At 35.1% G+C, this 16,928-nt stretch overlaps 1 protein-coding gene across 19 annotated transcripts in view; it reads left to right on the plus strand.

Moving 5' to 3' along the window:
• Window positions 1–16,928, plus strand: part of PPFIA2 (PTPRF interacting protein alpha 2) — a 344,800-nt gene that overhangs the window by 224,379 nt on the left and 103,493 nt on the right. For all 19 annotated transcript variants that reach the window (XM_030002992.1, XM_030002986.1, XM_030002990.1 and 16 more), the window contains one exon: window positions 7,006–7,080. In XM_030002992.1, coding sequence (XP_029858852.1) covers window positions 7,006–7,080 — 75 coding nt within the window. The remainder of the gene's footprint in view (window positions 1–7,005; window positions 7,081–16,928) is intronic.

Raw genomic sequence — 16,928 nt, forward strand, 5'->3', positions numbered from 1 at the left:
GTGCGTTGAAAATGTATCATGACCCTTTGCAAGTAAATAATGAAAACTTTCCTGTAATTTTTTTCTTCACAAAAAATGTTGACATTGAAACCAATAATTGAGCCATTACACCCTTGAGAAAGCATAGCAAGATATTTTCATTAAAATGTTTGCCTTTTAAACTTACAAAACTCCCAAGAAAGTCTTTACAGTCTTCCTAAATGCAAATTTTCTTTCATGTTTTCACTTCCTACACTAAAACATCTCGAGGTGGTGTAACAAGCTCTGCCACTGGTCATGCAAGGATTGTTATGTACACAGTACAAGAACTACAAAAACATCCTCATTACTGTAACAAAATGCAATGAAAAATACAAAACAGACTGGAAGGTGGAAATATGACATGAAGTCTGGAATTTGCCTTTGCCTTTTTTCCAAAAGGTAGACCACCATAAAGGGATCACGGCCATGATTGCGTTATTCAGAGAAAGCATGAGTGTCATTGAGTTATTTCAGTGTCTGACAGCTCCTTCAGCATCCCTTCACCCCCTGTAGAATGAAAGCTTGTCATGAGCTTCCCACACTAGAGAGCCAGTCCTGTCTGGCTGAACCCAATAGGTACATCCTAGTGAGAAGGTGGTAGTAAGAGCATGCTGTTATTCTTACCCCATTATCCATACGAGCTCCTAGCAGTGCCAAACAACAATATTCATAGTCTGTTCTTGCATAGTTGTAGTGTACTTTGTGAGAATTTTCTTTTTAGGGCATGGGGATAATGAAAGAGTTAATTTAGTTTATAAATATTTACTATTTTATGTGTATCTCAAAGAAAACTCATTGTGTCTTCTTGGGTGAGTTGTGTCACAGCAAATGAAATTGATACTGCACTAACTGCATTATTATTATTTAGAAATTTAATTTGACAGAAGCTATACATGTTTTCAAACATCTTTATATATCTAATTATGCTAGTATTTTTAGAAATCTGAAAACACAGGACATGGGCAGTTCTGCTACGAATACCAATTCTAGATTTTCTTCATGTACAAAGTTAAATTCAGTGATTGTTTTTCCTAAGTGTAAGGTTAGGTTACATCCCACAAACAATAAGCATTGTTTAAAAAATGGGAAGTTTTAAACACTAGAGGTTAGGACTGATTATGACTGGGACCGATGTGAAATTCTGACTTAACATTCTAATAGCCTTTGCTATTGCATAAAGTCACTTGAAATTTGCAGCTGTATTCATAGGGAAGATAGTCTGTGTGGAAACTTCTCTTCAGTTAATCACCCCTCACCTTCTTGATGCTTCAGATCTCAAAGACTTCTCTTACTGCTGCTAAGTAGCTGATACTTTTCTTTGTTTTATTTCATGCAATGAAAAGTTGTAGAAAAAAGGTAAGACAGTACTATGAAATATTTTGGGATATTATATATGGATATACACAGAATAGTTTATAATACAGCAAATGAAGATGAGATTTACTAGACATCATTAAAGTTGAATAGAATATAGAAGACCAGATTAACTTCACGGTTAGAATGACATTGAGTATAGAGTAGATCAGGAAGTACATATTCCTTATATGCAATTCAGGAAGAACAAAAGCTAGAAAAATGGTTATTTTATATATACCATTCTATAGCTATAATTGACTTCTAATATCTGTCTGAACATGTTTATTCTCCTGCAGACATTTTTCCTGTTTTGCTTTAAACTTTGGGTTCAACATTTAAAATGTGCATTTAGAAAGAAGAAACTGTTTGAAGCAACTTCTTCTCCAAATCCATTTTTTTTGTCAATTTTTTTTGAAAAGTGTCCAGTTGATCTTCACAAAGGAAAGCAACCACCAGGTGTTATTGTCCTAGCTAAGATTCAAAAAACACTGGTTCTCTTGAGATTAATTCATGGCAGAAAAGTATGCCTAATCTTCTTGCGAATAAAAACAACCTATTCATGTCAACATTATCACTACCTTTTTATTCATTAGCAGGTAGCTAGGAGAGCCTTTATTCAATAGACTGTCCATGAAAAAAAAGTGATCCAATTCTAGCATGCAAAAGTGTTTTTTAAAAGCTCTTTGTGGGCTGCAGATCTGGAGAGAATGAAGAAAGAATTTGACAGCAAGGAAAAAAGTGGGAAGCAGTTGCTAGGAGACAGAGAAAGATGGGTGATATTTTGCACCGACAGCAGTGCTAACATGACATTGACTGTGTTACATTTCAAGATAATGTGGTTGCATTTAAAAGCCGGAGGAATACCCAGTCTTCTGGGCACATGTTGGATACACCCTCTAACACGGGGAGAGCAACTCTTCTCTGCTGTGTCTGTGACACTGTAATGGGAATCTGTCCTTTAAAAATGCATATTATAGCATGTTCTGACAGATCAGGTGACATCTGGTTAGTTTTACTTTATGAAACTTTACTTAGAAAAGCTTTATCTAGTGTCCAAGAAAGTAGAAATACGTTGAAGGACAATATGAAATTTAAGTAGTATGTTATTTCTGAAGTGATAAACACAATCTCACTACGATAATCCTTACTTCTATGAACTATAGTGACTCACTGTCTTTGACTTCCAGAAAAGAGAAAACAATGCAATATTCTAATAATTAATTTGCATTCATCATATGAAAAAAACCCAAATTATCAGATAAAAATAGTCTGCATTTGTTCCAACTCCTTTTTCTCTAACAGGATAGTGACCAGGAACAACACCCTTTCCTGCACCTCTCAGAAATGAGCATGGTTCTGTTTGTTTCGTTTGCTGTAACATAATTACAAAATTCTTTGCAATACATTTGTATATGGCTTTTCAGAGGCTTTGGCTGTTGCCCCGTGTTTAGATTCAAAGGTTATTCGATATGAACTTACAAAGTTACAAAGGAAAACATTAATACAATTACCAACTGGTAAATACTGTTCAAAGTAAATTTTTTTTCAAAACATATGTATACCACATACGTTAGTATGGCATTTGTAGCCTGTACTTTTTCCTGGAATGTGAATGGCCAAACCTGAAATCTTTAATCAGCTTTTGTGTTCTTCCTCGAGTTTATTTTGAAATCAGTTGAAGACTGAGAAAGAAATTTAAAGTCAGAAATAAAGTTAGTTTCTGGGCTGTAAACCAGAGCAGATTTCTCCTTCAGATCAGAGCGCTGATGTAGCACTTTTCCTCTTTTTCACTGATAAAATCAAAGATTTCCCTCAACTTTAACAGCCACTATGTATGTGGTTGAACATGAAGAATTAGTTGCAACATTTCCAATGCCGCCATGGCAAATGTGAATCTGAATTAGTTGCTTACTGGTCAGATGAAAGGAAAAAAGAAGTCATCTGTGCCAAGGCACAGTTGCTTTCAGTTCCTTTAGCAACTCTTATATTCAGAGAACAAATAAGGGCCATCAGACAGCAATTTTGGTTAGGTCATTATAAAAAAAGCAGTGAATTAACTGTGTACATAGAAGGGAGGGAAGACAAGGCAAGGCAAGGAAAGGCAAAGGAAAGGAAACAACTTCCAACTGTTGCTCTGTGTCACACTGTACTGTTCCATGTTGTTACTGACAATAATGAAAAAAATTGGATTTGAATATAATAGCTTGATATTCAGAGTAAAGATATTAATTGTCTACCTATTATTTTTTCTGAAGTGCCATGTAAAAAATGTCTCCTAAATGTTCTTTGAAACAAATGCCTGTTATTTCCAAGGACTGTTGTTTTCAGGCTTTAAAATGTCCATATAAAACCCACTAGGATTCAGTTCTACAATGCCACAGTGTGTAAAGGTTAAGGATAATTTTTCTGATTCCAGCTCCTTGTAGAGCTGTGACCTCCTCAGTAATGTGGCCTAGTTAGTTTGCAAATTCTAACTCTGTTCAAAGTGAATGCCAGTGGTAGACATCTTATAACATATTTTTTAAGCATGCATTCTCATTTATAAAATACTTAGGCTTGAATACACAGAGGTTTCAGGAAACTTATGAAAATTTAAAGTAAAATTACCAACTCATTGCATTTCATTTCAGCTATTAACAACTGCCGTCTTATGAATTTTCTCGTAATCATCTTGTCCCTCAGCAGTGCTTACAGCCAAGAGGACTGAAGCCAGAAAGATGACTGTCATTTTTCCATGTATTTTTTACATCTAAGCTGAGATTTCCATTAAGAAATTGTTGTCTGCCAGCTCCCACTGTGGTTAGAGAGGTTGAAATCAGGCCTCTTGAAGACAGGATTACACCCCTCACTGGTAGGACATGGACTTTAATAGTGGAGAGCTAGTGAAAGACAGAAATGGTGGTGGGAAGAGAAGCAGGATACAGAAAGAGAGTTTGGGGATCCACAGAGGAGTTGGGGGAACCTCTGGGAAGGCAGAGAGCATGGTAGGAGGAGAGGGAGAGGAAAAATGTGAGTACCAGGTAGTGGACTCATACTGCCTTGGACTTTTCGTCCATCTGGGTGGGGAAACAGGTCCTTGAGCAGCCCTTGGAAGCTGGTAGAAGAACTGGAGAAATAGTACTCTTTTTCAAGCAGAATATGATTTAAAAAATAGGAAAAAGGAAAGGCAAATGAAGTAAGAAACACTTTTTCAGCTATTTAAACAATTAAAGTTTTTCAATTACAGCCAGAATAATTGATGCATTATACATTTGGTGTGAAGTATTTTTATGAAAAATAGAATTAGATGGAAATTATGAATAAATTAGAATTAGTAAAGATAATACTTTAAATTAATTTTACATATTCCAAGTGTGTTAGAATTGAATACTAAAAAAATTATATAAAATGATTGTGATAATAGCTTATGTACTATGATAAATCTGAAGCTTTATGAGGATGTTTTCCAGGAATTGTGTAGCTCATTTTGGAAAGCAAGCTTTATGGTTAAAGATTTTTACATATATATTTGATGAAAAATAGTACAAAAATTTAATAAATAGCAAAATCATTTGGGGTTCCATTGCAGATTTTCACTGTATTCTGTTGTTCTGGTGCATGAAAACAGTTGAAACAGCCATGAAAATTTGTAGTAATTTTCACTCTCATTACTGCCACTCAGATGGCTCAGTCACTGCCACTTCAAGATGGCTTCAACTTCTTTTGCATCAGGTGAGGAACAGGTACAGTCAGTTACTGCAGCTTACCTATGGACTACATAGTCACACCCTATAGGAAATGTCCATTTAAGCTACAACCTGCATCTTTGGGAACATTAACAGTTTGTTTTTTTCAGTCTTATAGAGCTGAAGGCATAGACGGAAATTAAAACATCAGAAATTGGACTAAAAAATTGAGGATTATTTCTAATCTTGAGAATGTCTTAATATTTCTTATACCTTAACACTCTTCAATTCACTTTTCTTTTGCTCCTTTGAATAAATCACTTGTGATTTCTGTTCTGTTAAGGCTAGCAATATTGTTTAGTGTATAGTAAAACTATAGTTACCTGAGAGCATTCAAATAATTTCTGTGAATACATAAAATAAATTTTCAATTTTTCTGTTAATAAAGCTGAAGTATGTAAAGAGAACAAAAAACCTCAAAGTACTGCATAAACAAATATATTTGCATTTGTTAGAAAGGCTGAATAATTTTCTTTTTTAGTGTTGTTTTCCTGAATATGTATTTGATCTGTAGATTTATTTAGTTTTAAAGTTTAGTGAACATGCTATGTTATAGTTTTGCTAAGTAATTTTCATCTATTAAATTCTAAGCCGTTCTTGGGATGTAGTGAGTCTGTGCAAAATTTCACTTCTATAAGTAGTAATGGAAAATAAATTATGTAAGGAAAGGTAATATTTATTAGACTAAGAGGTATCACTGGAAAAAGTATGAAAGCGTTAGGACATACACAACCTTTTCAGGGATCTTCTATATTTGTCAAGGGTGTGAAAACAATTGTACGTACATGAAAATGTACAATGTTCCATTGTACATGAAAGATTGATTTTTGTTTTGCTTTGTTTTCCAGCTGCATCTCTTGGTCTAATAGAATATGCTAACTTTCCCTACAAACATTGCTAACAGCCTTAAACATCCTTGGATCACCAGCTGGAACAGCATTGCCGCAGTGTAGGTGGAACATGTATAGAAATATATCCTGAGTGTTTACTAATTAGCCAGGTTGTAAAATCATGTGAGGTGCCTAATGAAGTTGTATAGATTAGGAGAGGAGTTGCCATAGGCTCCCTTCATGGTCAGGAGAGAAAGTCACATACCCACAGCCCTGAAGATTGTTTTGGGTCTGATTTGCCTTTAATCATATTGGGAGACTGGCAACTACATTGCCAGCTTAGGTTGTCTATGCTACCTGAGCTGACGCTTGCCAGAGCACTCAAACAACAGTAAATATGTCTTCAGAGGTATTAAATTGTTATTATTTAATAATAATTAATATTTAGTAATAATTACAATAGTAATAATAATTGAGTAGATCGTAGACATCCTTAGAACAGAATAGGTCATCTATGAAACTGGTACAAACACAGCAGTCTTTTCTGCTTATGAGAGTATATCTTGTTTATGACTTTTTGCAGAACCCAAACAAACTGCATGATGATGTAAAAAAACTTTAGTATGTGTGCCTGAAGGCAATGCTGCAAGTTATTTTTTCAGTCATTTTGTTGCAATCAATTAATATGAACAGATTAGTTATCTTCCATGGAGTGGACTTAACATCTGCAAATGTTTTTTTCCTTATCCTTTGTAAAAGATGCTTGTGAACAACGTTTTATTTTTATGCCTAATGTGGTCTTAGATTATTTGCATTTGCTATGCATTTCATAAAATTATAGGCAAACTGTGGAACAGCAGTATGGCATTTAAAATTTGACACCTATTTTTGTGGGTTAAGTCTTCCTATAGTTAGGTTTAAATGTTTACTACACAGTATGACTCATGAAAGGATGCAACACACATGCCTGCAAATGGACTGGCAGGGCATGCAGTAGTGCATATGGCAGATTATATAATCTTTAAAGACTGATAGAAATTACGTTACTGCACATATTTTGATTTTTCTTCTAGGTAAGGGAACGACTGAGGGTTTCTTTAGAAAGAGTCTCTGCACTGGAAGAAGAACTAGCTGCTGCTAACCAGGAGGTAACATAAAACACTTTCTCCCCTTTTGAGGTTCAATTTCTCTAATACTCTGTCCCATGTATTCCCTGTCACTTTTCTTCAAACTGTCAGAAAAAAAAAAACAACAAACCAGATCAATTACATTCTCAGTAAGCTGCTCAGTGAGGCTTGTTTAAGGTGGTTGTAAGATTAATACAACCTTCTGGTTGCTGATTTGTTCCCTTCATCTATTCCCTTGTGAGCAAGCCAAAATCCAAGAGCTAGTGACAGGTTCCCAAATTTCTTGTTGGACATGGAAAAGGAGTGAACCAACGAATGCGTCAGATACTATAAACAATTTAATAGTCTGAATTTCCATTTTACTATAAAATTAAGTAAAACAAACACATACATATACACATTATATAAACGTTAACATTGATGGAGGAAGGATTATGGATGACCTTGAAATTTAGGTTTGTCTCTTCCCTTTTAATTGCAGTGTATCATGGTGAACTGTGGTGCCATGTAACTATTGTGAACTTGGACAATAGATTTTTTCTCCTGTACAGTATTCTGCAGACTGTTCTCTTTTGTTTGAAAGGGTGAACAGCAACACATAACTGTATTGCACACACAGCTGTACACACATACAGAAAGGAATTTTGCACCCCAGAGACATGATTCTGAAGCCAGAAAATATAAATAATAGAGTCTGCTGGTGATTTTACCATTCCTATCATGTTCTGAATCTCCACCTGACATGTGCTTCTCACACTGTTACAAATAAGTCAGACAAGCAATAGAGTTGGTTTAAAGCTATTTTGAGTTATGTCCATTTGCCAGTGTCATTTTACTCAGGTTTAAGACAAACTGAAAACAGCCACAGACAAACTTAAAGTACTACCAAATAATTCTGGAAAAATGAAATACCTGTAGTTCAGAATAATGTGTGATAATGTAAAATAGAGACTCCTAAAGTAATTTTTTTCTAATATTAATCTCAAAAAGTTACTTTCTTAAAGTAACTTCTTAAAAATAGGATCTGCAATTAAGATATTAGTACTTCCTTTTTATAAACTATGGACCAGATTATTTTGAATCAACCCTTTCTTCTCTGAATTAACTGCACTTTATCTGTACAAAAATAAAATCCCTCTTTTATTCTTCCTTTCACAGTCTCCAGAATACTTGGCTTCAAATGATTTAGTTATACTATGTTGCATAATCTGTTATTTGCACTAGTGTTTATTAAATAGAAAGCAGTCCCTTTGGTCAGTCAAGCGAACTGAGATGCATCGCACTCCTCTAATCCTTCCCAATCATGATCCAATTAAATCCAAGTTCACTTCACGGGGCATGGGACCAGGTCTTTAGAGCATTGCCTTGTTATCTGGAATTTTTTAAAAAAATGAGTGAAACTTGTATTGACGGTAAGCAGTAAAAACATACACAATGAAATTAAATTGAAATAGGACTTTCATAGCCTTTCTTGCCCCAAATCCTTAGAAATGTTGTACAAACTTTGTGTCTACGTGATACTAAAAACATTTAGAATGACATTTAATCAACCAAGCATAACATGACCATTAACTCAATATAAATACTGTTATTCCAGTTTACTGTAAGAAACTGTTAAAGCTGAAAAATGGAAATTCAATTAAATAATAATGAAAAAAGAGCTAGATGGGAAGCAATGTGGAAGAGAATGAGTGGATTATTTTCAAACAGTTAATGCATTTGAACAAGAGGTCAGATAATATTCACACAATTAGTTATTTAAACGAGACAAAATTAATTAGAGAACTGCAATATATAAGCCTGGTTTTATACTAGATTGCACAGTGAATACACAGGCAATAAAGGGCTTTAAAAATTTATTGTACTATATATGAAAATAAATGAGCCAAGTTTCCAAGGGAATTGAATATGTTTTTCAGTAAATTCTGTATTCCTGTCACTCAGTGTCTGTTCTCCCAAGAGAATTAATAATTTCTTTCATATCCATTTTCTCATACTGATTCTGAGTGTCCTACATATTCAGGACTATATCTAAACATAAAATGATGACGGTAAATTGGTCCCCTGATTAAATGAGTATATGATTAGGTATATAACAAGTATCAGATTCAGGGATAAAAAATAGTAGAAATGTGTATGTTAAGATGGCACCTTTCTCTGAAAACTTATGGCTGTGTCTCTGACACAGAGCAACAATAAGAAACTGCAGACACTCATGAGTACTTATTGGAAATATCCTTATATAAAGAGGAAAATTGAGTAACAGAGACTATAGCTTTCCATCATTAGATGGTAAATAAGCTCTCATTTAACAGTCTTTGTAGCATATGACATACATACCAAAGGGAGTGAAAACATCTCTAACTCTGGCAAAGCTGTTTTCAACTCTAGTTGCCGACACCATCTTACAAAGAATGTCATATTTGATAGGGAATAGTAACACACATTGACTTTAAACTGCAGGGGCAGTTGAGATGGACAGTTGGATCCGTTGGGGTAACTTAGCTCGTGTAGCTAATGTTTATATGTAGTCACACAAGGGTAATAGAAAAGGGCTTTGGTCTGCAGTTCCAACAGTGACTATTGATATGGCATAAGTCACTGTCGTTGGTTCCACTGAACTTTTCAGAAACAAGAATGTCCACCAAATGGTTCATTGCTGTTTTGATTCTGTGAAGGCAATAGTTTCTATAAAAAAGTGAACATGTAGTTTATCTCCTTTTCACGTAAATGCTACGCAGAAATTATTTTGACTTTATGTAACATTTTTAATATGCTAGCAATTTGTAAGGTTTTCAAAAAGCCAACTCCCTATAAATTACAATATAAAATATGCATCAAATTATCAAGGGAATGTTTACTACAGGTTTAACAACAATGTTATAGGGGTAGAATTAAGCAAATCAGTTATATTAACTATTCTACTGAATATGAAGTCTTGGGTTTAAATTGTGTCAAGCTGCAGAATACTTATAGGGTACATCAGCTCCTTAGTAAAACATGTTTACAAACACTAAACATTATACCGTATCTTACAGAGCACAGGATTCAGCTCAGAATTAGGACTCTTGAATTTGAGTGTCTACATGTGAGCCGGTATCTAAAATTTGTCTGTAGTCTGTGGAGCTCTAGTAAATCCAGTCTGCCAGCTAACCTGGTGGTTAATCTGCCAGGGCTGCCAGATACATCACAAAATTGATAGGAGAGCCATGTCTGTCTGGAGCTCGAGGTGGGGAAGGAATATTCCTTGTCACTACGATGACACCAAATGCCTATGTAAGGTAACTGACTCTCACAACGAGCTCATATGCAGACACCTAATACATAGACAGCTAAATTTAGGTGTCTTACTCCTTACAAACAGCAGAAGCAATCTGAGTCAGGCAGTGGGCTTCTAGATATGGGGAGATTACAAAATGGGCCTATATTATATTTAAAGAATGGATTGCAAATTCTTTAAATACGTGGTTTACAAGGGGGAAAAGTTATTTGACTGTTTTATTTTGCTGCAGCTGATTAGTGGCAGTAGAAGGGACCTTTAAACATAGCAGCAATCTGAATTGCTGTTGGTGAGTTTTCATGCAGATTGGGGAAAGATAACTCTCTACAGTAATTAAATTCCACAGTCATCCTTATAATATTTGCTTTTTATCAGCAGTTATTACACAATGTACCCAAAATTATCACATTTTTTTCTTTATGCTTACACTGGAAGCCATTATTTGTTCACAGCTGGTAGAGATGTCCTATTCAGTGTGTCTGTTGTAGCTGACATGAATAGTAGATATTGTTAACAATTTTCAAAAAAATTTACCTCCCGGTTTTAGTTAAAATTGCTGTAAAACATAGCTACACTTGCTTACCCCTCAGGTGCTTTTAAAATGATGCTGGTTTTCATCTGGTTCCACGTAACGCATGGCCTCTCCAAATAGTTTTGTCTCTGAAGGTTATAATTTGCAGTTAGCAATTAGACAAGCTGCAAGTGGTGCATCCAATACCAAAGCTCAGTGGTACAATAGTGTCTGACTATGATCATTTTGAAGGTATATGTGATGTTTTTCAGTGAGTATATGAACATTTTCAAATTCCAACAAAGTTCTGCTAACCAGCTTCCTTTTTACACACTAATGTGAGAAGAATCAGTCTCATTTGCAAGGGAAGTGGGATGTGAATTTTCCTTCCCAGTTTTGTCATTTATGATCTTCATGGAAATTAACTTTATTATTGAAATTACTGACAAGATAACCACTTTTTTCCACAGCTTTTGAGATCCTCTTGTTAGTGTTACGAGGGTGAGTCCTTGTTAAAAGTATGCTAAACTACAGCACTTGCAAATGACACACTATGATACTTCATTTGTGCCATATGTCACCAGGAACTCAAGCTCTAGTGGCTTCCACAGGGCAAGGATACCTAGATTATAGACCGCGGCCCAGAGCGATGCTTTTAAATCCATTTCTGCTGCAATGTGCGGTGTTAAATGACAACAGTTGCAATTTCCGTTAACAGATTTCACTGTTTCCCAGAACTCTCAACAGTTTCCCAAAAAATAACCTTCAGAGCTTTTTCCCAAGGCTTGTATGTAAAATTAAGCTTTATACATAGTTAATACCATACTGTGAAAAAGTAATTTTTTTAATGGCTGCACTTACTTTGCACATGAATTTTCTCCTGCCCATTTTAAACATTCATTCAGCCCTTGTAAAATCTTCCTGTATTAATAAGAATTGTATGATAAGTGGCATTCCAAAACCCTTTTTTGTTTCTGGTTAATATGCTGGCTTTTCTATCTTTCTTCATTAGTAGAAAATGTGGCATGGCAAATACAGCTTTAATTACATTTATTATCTGAAAGATATACTTTAGGAACCCAGAAAACACTGGGACTGTGTAGAATATGAAATTAGAGAAATTACAGGTTTGAGTTTATATATCACTGTACTACCATACGCTTTTCTTCAGCATTTGTTGACAATGCCAATGCTGTTTGCAAATGCCAAACGTTATATTGCTTCTGTCAATTGACACATAGATTATATTTAAAACACTCAAGCTTCCTTTTAAAACCTCATTGTTACAATTTCCACTTGCTTCTACAGAATTTTACTCAACTTTGAGGCTAAATTTAACTCTTGGAGCTATCAGAGAGCTTGCAGGAGTTTTGGACCATAGACCTCTGCTTCGTGTAACTGCATGCATTCACGTATTTGGGCAGTGGGTTTCTTCCTGCCAGTGGGTTACTTTACTCATTAGGGTGCCCTAATGCTATTTTTTATAGCATCCATGAAAGCATTCATACATAACTGAAGAGAAAGGATGATTTGCAATTTATGATTCTTTATATTCTATAACAGAAACACCAGAAAACGTAAACACTTATTGACCAAAGAACTTTCAAATACCATGTTAATTGCCTAACTTTTGCTATGCAGGGCAAGTCAAGAAACCAGTAAAAAATGCAGATACTTTTAACAGTTGAGGACAGTTTTGACTCTGACCATGAGGGATGCTGCAGACATGATTGTAGTATCGTTACTGCTAATGAAATATTCTGTAATATTTAATATATATGTATTTTAAAGTAAAACCTCAGCTGACTATGGCATGTGCTTTTTACCCATGGTTGGATGTGAAAACATATTTTTATCCCCAGCTGTTTCAGGTCCTATTAGCTTAAGGCACTTTGTGTTGCAGGAGTTTCTTGGTGGCCTTAGCCTTTTTATGTAAATACAATGCAAAGTGATTTTGGAGTAGAAATGTTGTTAAAGGAATAGTTTGCTGAGAAAAATAATATGTGCATTTCTTGGACGTATAGTATACACAGGATTTCATCAGTCTGAAATTCAGAAATGATGGATGTCAAATCTCTGGATGAAACTGGGTGAAATTCAGTGACTTTTTTTTTGAAGAAGGCCAGGTAGATGGCTTATACCTATTTCTGGTGACTTTAAGTATTTTTTTTTTGCGAAAAATCTGAAACAGCCTTCATCTATAGTACCTTGTTTTACCATATTTTCTCAGAATGGTGTAACTGAAAGTTATTGCTTTCTAAACTCTCTCCTACATATTAATTTTATTTTTTTTAAGCTATAAATTTACACAGGTCTAACTCCGGAGAGACCTTCTTTGTGGTCTGAACTTTAATTTTAAATGTCTATGTAATTGTGCCAAATTGTATCTTTTCTGCAAAGTTGCACATAATTAAAAATATCTTAATTTGAAATTTAATCTTTATATGCTATATGTAATTGCTTTTCATTCTGCCTTTACCCTTAGCCATCTAGTTACATGTTAACTCTGCAAAAAGTTATTGTTGCCCTTAAGTTTTAAATGGGGTAATGAAGCAAAATGAAGGGGGGTTTTGTGGATGTTTCTCATACTCCATATTCCAGAGCATTAATTCCTGTCTCTACACATTTGAATTAGGATGAGTGGCATGGCAGCTGAAAAGGTTGAAAATTACTACAGCAGCACTACATCCTTCATTGCCTTATTTTTTTACAAAGTCAAAAAGAAATAAGCACAAGAAATAGTCAGTTAAGTTGCTATAGCTATTTCATTTTATGTACTCAAGTAATTCTAATCTAAGTTCTCAGAGGAAAAAAACACTAAAAGTCTTTGTGGATATTGAAGTCAGCAGGGCTGATCTTTGCATTGCCGTCAAAAGCATTTTTCACTAAATTCAGGGCAGAATAGGTCTAAAATTCAAGGCATTTTTCAGATAGTCACTTTAGAACATTAATTTCTATTGATGTATTTGAGACAAACTTCACTATTCCACTTGCAAAAGTGGTTTCTCAGTGTAATTTCCATAAATTTATACCACAGAGAAGAATTCTTCAATTTTGAGTGCAAAAAGAACATATATTTTCTACTGTGACAGCAAATAATGATTTTGCATGTATTTTAGTATTGTTATACAAAAATATTGATAAAAAATGCTCATAGATTTAATTTCCCCGTCTATAAATTTCCTTAGTGACTTATGCCTATTTATGTGTTGGCCACAGTGTACTGTTGGCAACCTAGTAATATATGTTAAATAAGTTCAGCAACTTTGATTTTCACTGAAATGATTTTGCAGAGCAGAAGTGTGTGGATGCCCAAATGTCTTAGGGTATTTTTAAAAGACATCCTGAAATGCTCTGTTCTCTTACCCCTCCATTCAGCATGTGGCCACCTGTAACAAATCCTAAAATAATGATGGCATGTTCAAATTTTGCATTGACTTTTCATCTGATTTGAATGCCTCCTACGTATTCTTTAGAAGAAATCAGTTTGTAAGAAAGACTGTGATCAACAGAAAGGATGTGTGGTCTGTGCTTGTATTCATGGAGAGCTTCTTTAGAAAAACGTAGCTGAAGGGAGAGGCTTTTTATTCCTTCATTAATCCAGTGTGATTAATGGTTCTAATAAAATCTTTGATGTCGAGTGCTTGGTAACTTGTATATATTACTCTCCTTTCAATATCATGTCATCAAGACAACTGTTACTTTCTATTTTTACTTTCCAAATATTGTAAGACCCCAAATATGAATAGATTAGGGTGCTTCAGGATGTTACTGCTGTTAAGGAAGAGTCAGGTTCTTCCACTGAAATGATAGATTCAGGCTTCTAAGCATCTCCACTGCAATTTTGATGTTTTTCTTAGAACCTTGTGTCATGGCTAATACTTCTCCTTCGTTTTATTTACTTGTGAAATTTGGGATTTGTTATGTAAAGATTTGTGACTAGAGTGAATCCCAGTATCACAGATTTATCATTGAAGAGTAGAGTTTAGTTTTAGTCAGATTATTCACAAAACAGCCTGAGATCTATTGCACCTCTCAATTTTCTTCTATGGCACATCCTTATGTATCAAGAAGCATACATACATTACTCTCAAACTGCTATAAGCTGTTAACTGCAGTTTCTGAAGAAAAGAAAAATCTAAGTTTTGTAAGATACTGCTTAAAAGAACATGGCAAAAGGTAAAAAAGCCATGTAAAACTGTGATTTGCTAATTCCTCTTTCTTAATTGTTCCCCCAAACCTGCTGTGCAGCTATGAAGCAGTTGTTTAAATATACACTAAAAGAGCAGACAGCTAGATATTTTAAATATATTTTGCAAATCTCTTCAAATCTACTTCATTTTTTTGTCTGACAGAAACATTTGACTTAATGAAACCTTGGTCCCCTATGATTAGAAACATGGGTGGTTTAATGCTTTGGTTTTATCTCTGAATAAATGATGACTGGAGATTAAAATTTCCCAGTTTCCTCTAAAGCTTGCAGCACAAACGCTCCATAAAATTAGCATCTTCATCAAAATGAGCATAAACCTAATCCAGTATATTCTCTCACTAATATTCACTCCTTAAACATCATACCTGTCACCTTCACTGATTATTGTTAAGCAAGTGATGACAAATTTTTAGTCTTTCACATCTTTTCTTTTTTCCAACTCTTTGGTCCAAATAATTAAACAAAAGTAACTAGGAAATCTATGACAAATATTCATACTATTCTTTTGTTTAAATGTTATATTCTCATTTTTATAATACCTGTGGCCTCAGACTTTTGCCTTTGGGGTGAAACTGTATTTCTATTTGCATTAAAAAGTGTGGCCTAATCTTAATTACAACTTAGAGTGCTGCAGAAATATAAATATTTATTGGTACATTTAGTAGTAATACAGTCCATCTTCACATTCATATTGGAGTGCTTTTATTGCACATTTTTACTGTGATTGTTATTGCATTACTACACTCCCAACAGAGCTCCAGTAAAGGACCAGGACTCCATTTTGTTGTAAAAAAAAAATATTAAAACATGGTTCCTGCTCCATGGCATTTATAGTATAAATTTGCCTTGTAGTGTCCGTTGCTCATACAGCTGTGGAACGGAGAGTGTTACTGTAAAGCCAAGGTAGCACGCTGACCTGGGCAATACATGTGATCGTCATTACTTACCCCTTATACCATCATGGGAGCTCTGCGAATATCACTCACAGGACTCGGGCTAATCGGGTCCTTTTTGAATATTCTTTCTCCTAAAAGCATTGAGGTTATTTTAACTGGGGTGACTGGTTGACTGTTCCTACAGCAGAAAAAGTAGGATGCAATCCAATAGAATTCATGGGTGTGATGATCAACTTCCTAAGTATTGATAGATGAACTTGGCTAAATTGCATACCTTGATTTTTGACAGCTGATGGCTGTAGTGGCATCTACGCCGGTATGCAGTCTGCCACAAAATTGTTCTCCTGGTACACCACATAAATCCTAGTACGCTGCATGAATCCTAGCGTGCTCACCACATCATAACTCCATGCTTGGGAGTTAAATACTGAGTACATGCCCTCACCCCAGCTCCGTGCCTGTTTTTTTTAATGGAAGAGAGGCTGGGGCTGCAGGCAGGGAGGGAATGACAGTGCTTTCCAGGAGGTCCTGAGACTCAGTAACTGTAGGACATGGTGTTCAGGGCTCACTACGTAACACAACTGCTCTGCAATTAATCAGCACGTATGGAAAATTTCTGTTTTCTGGATCTCATGAGGTTGAGTAATTGGAGTTATTTTGGGGGGTTGTACAATGGTTTGTATTCATCAGTAAATAGGGATCACGGAGCATGCCTGACATTTCTGCACAACAGCAAACAAATATATCAATATGTGACACAGAGCCGTGAAGCTGAAGAACATGTCTCAGAGAGTGATAAATGGATCTCCTGATATCGTCTCTACTTTATTCCAGAGAATTACAGAATAGGAAAGCTGTGAGTTTCTAGCACAGGTTTTGTGGATTTCTTATTCACCACATATTCCTCGCCCAAAGTAGAAAAAGGAGAGAAAGAGGAGATGGGATGACAGCCAAGGAAATACAAGGTGA

Source organism: Aquila chrysaetos, chromosome 26 (genome assembly GCF_900496995.4).
Source record: "Aquila chrysaetos chrysaetos chromosome 26, bAquChr1.4, whole genome shotgun sequence".
Classification (NCBI taxonomy): domain Eukaryota; kingdom Metazoa; phylum Chordata; class Aves; order Accipitriformes; family Accipitridae; genus Aquila; species Aquila chrysaetos.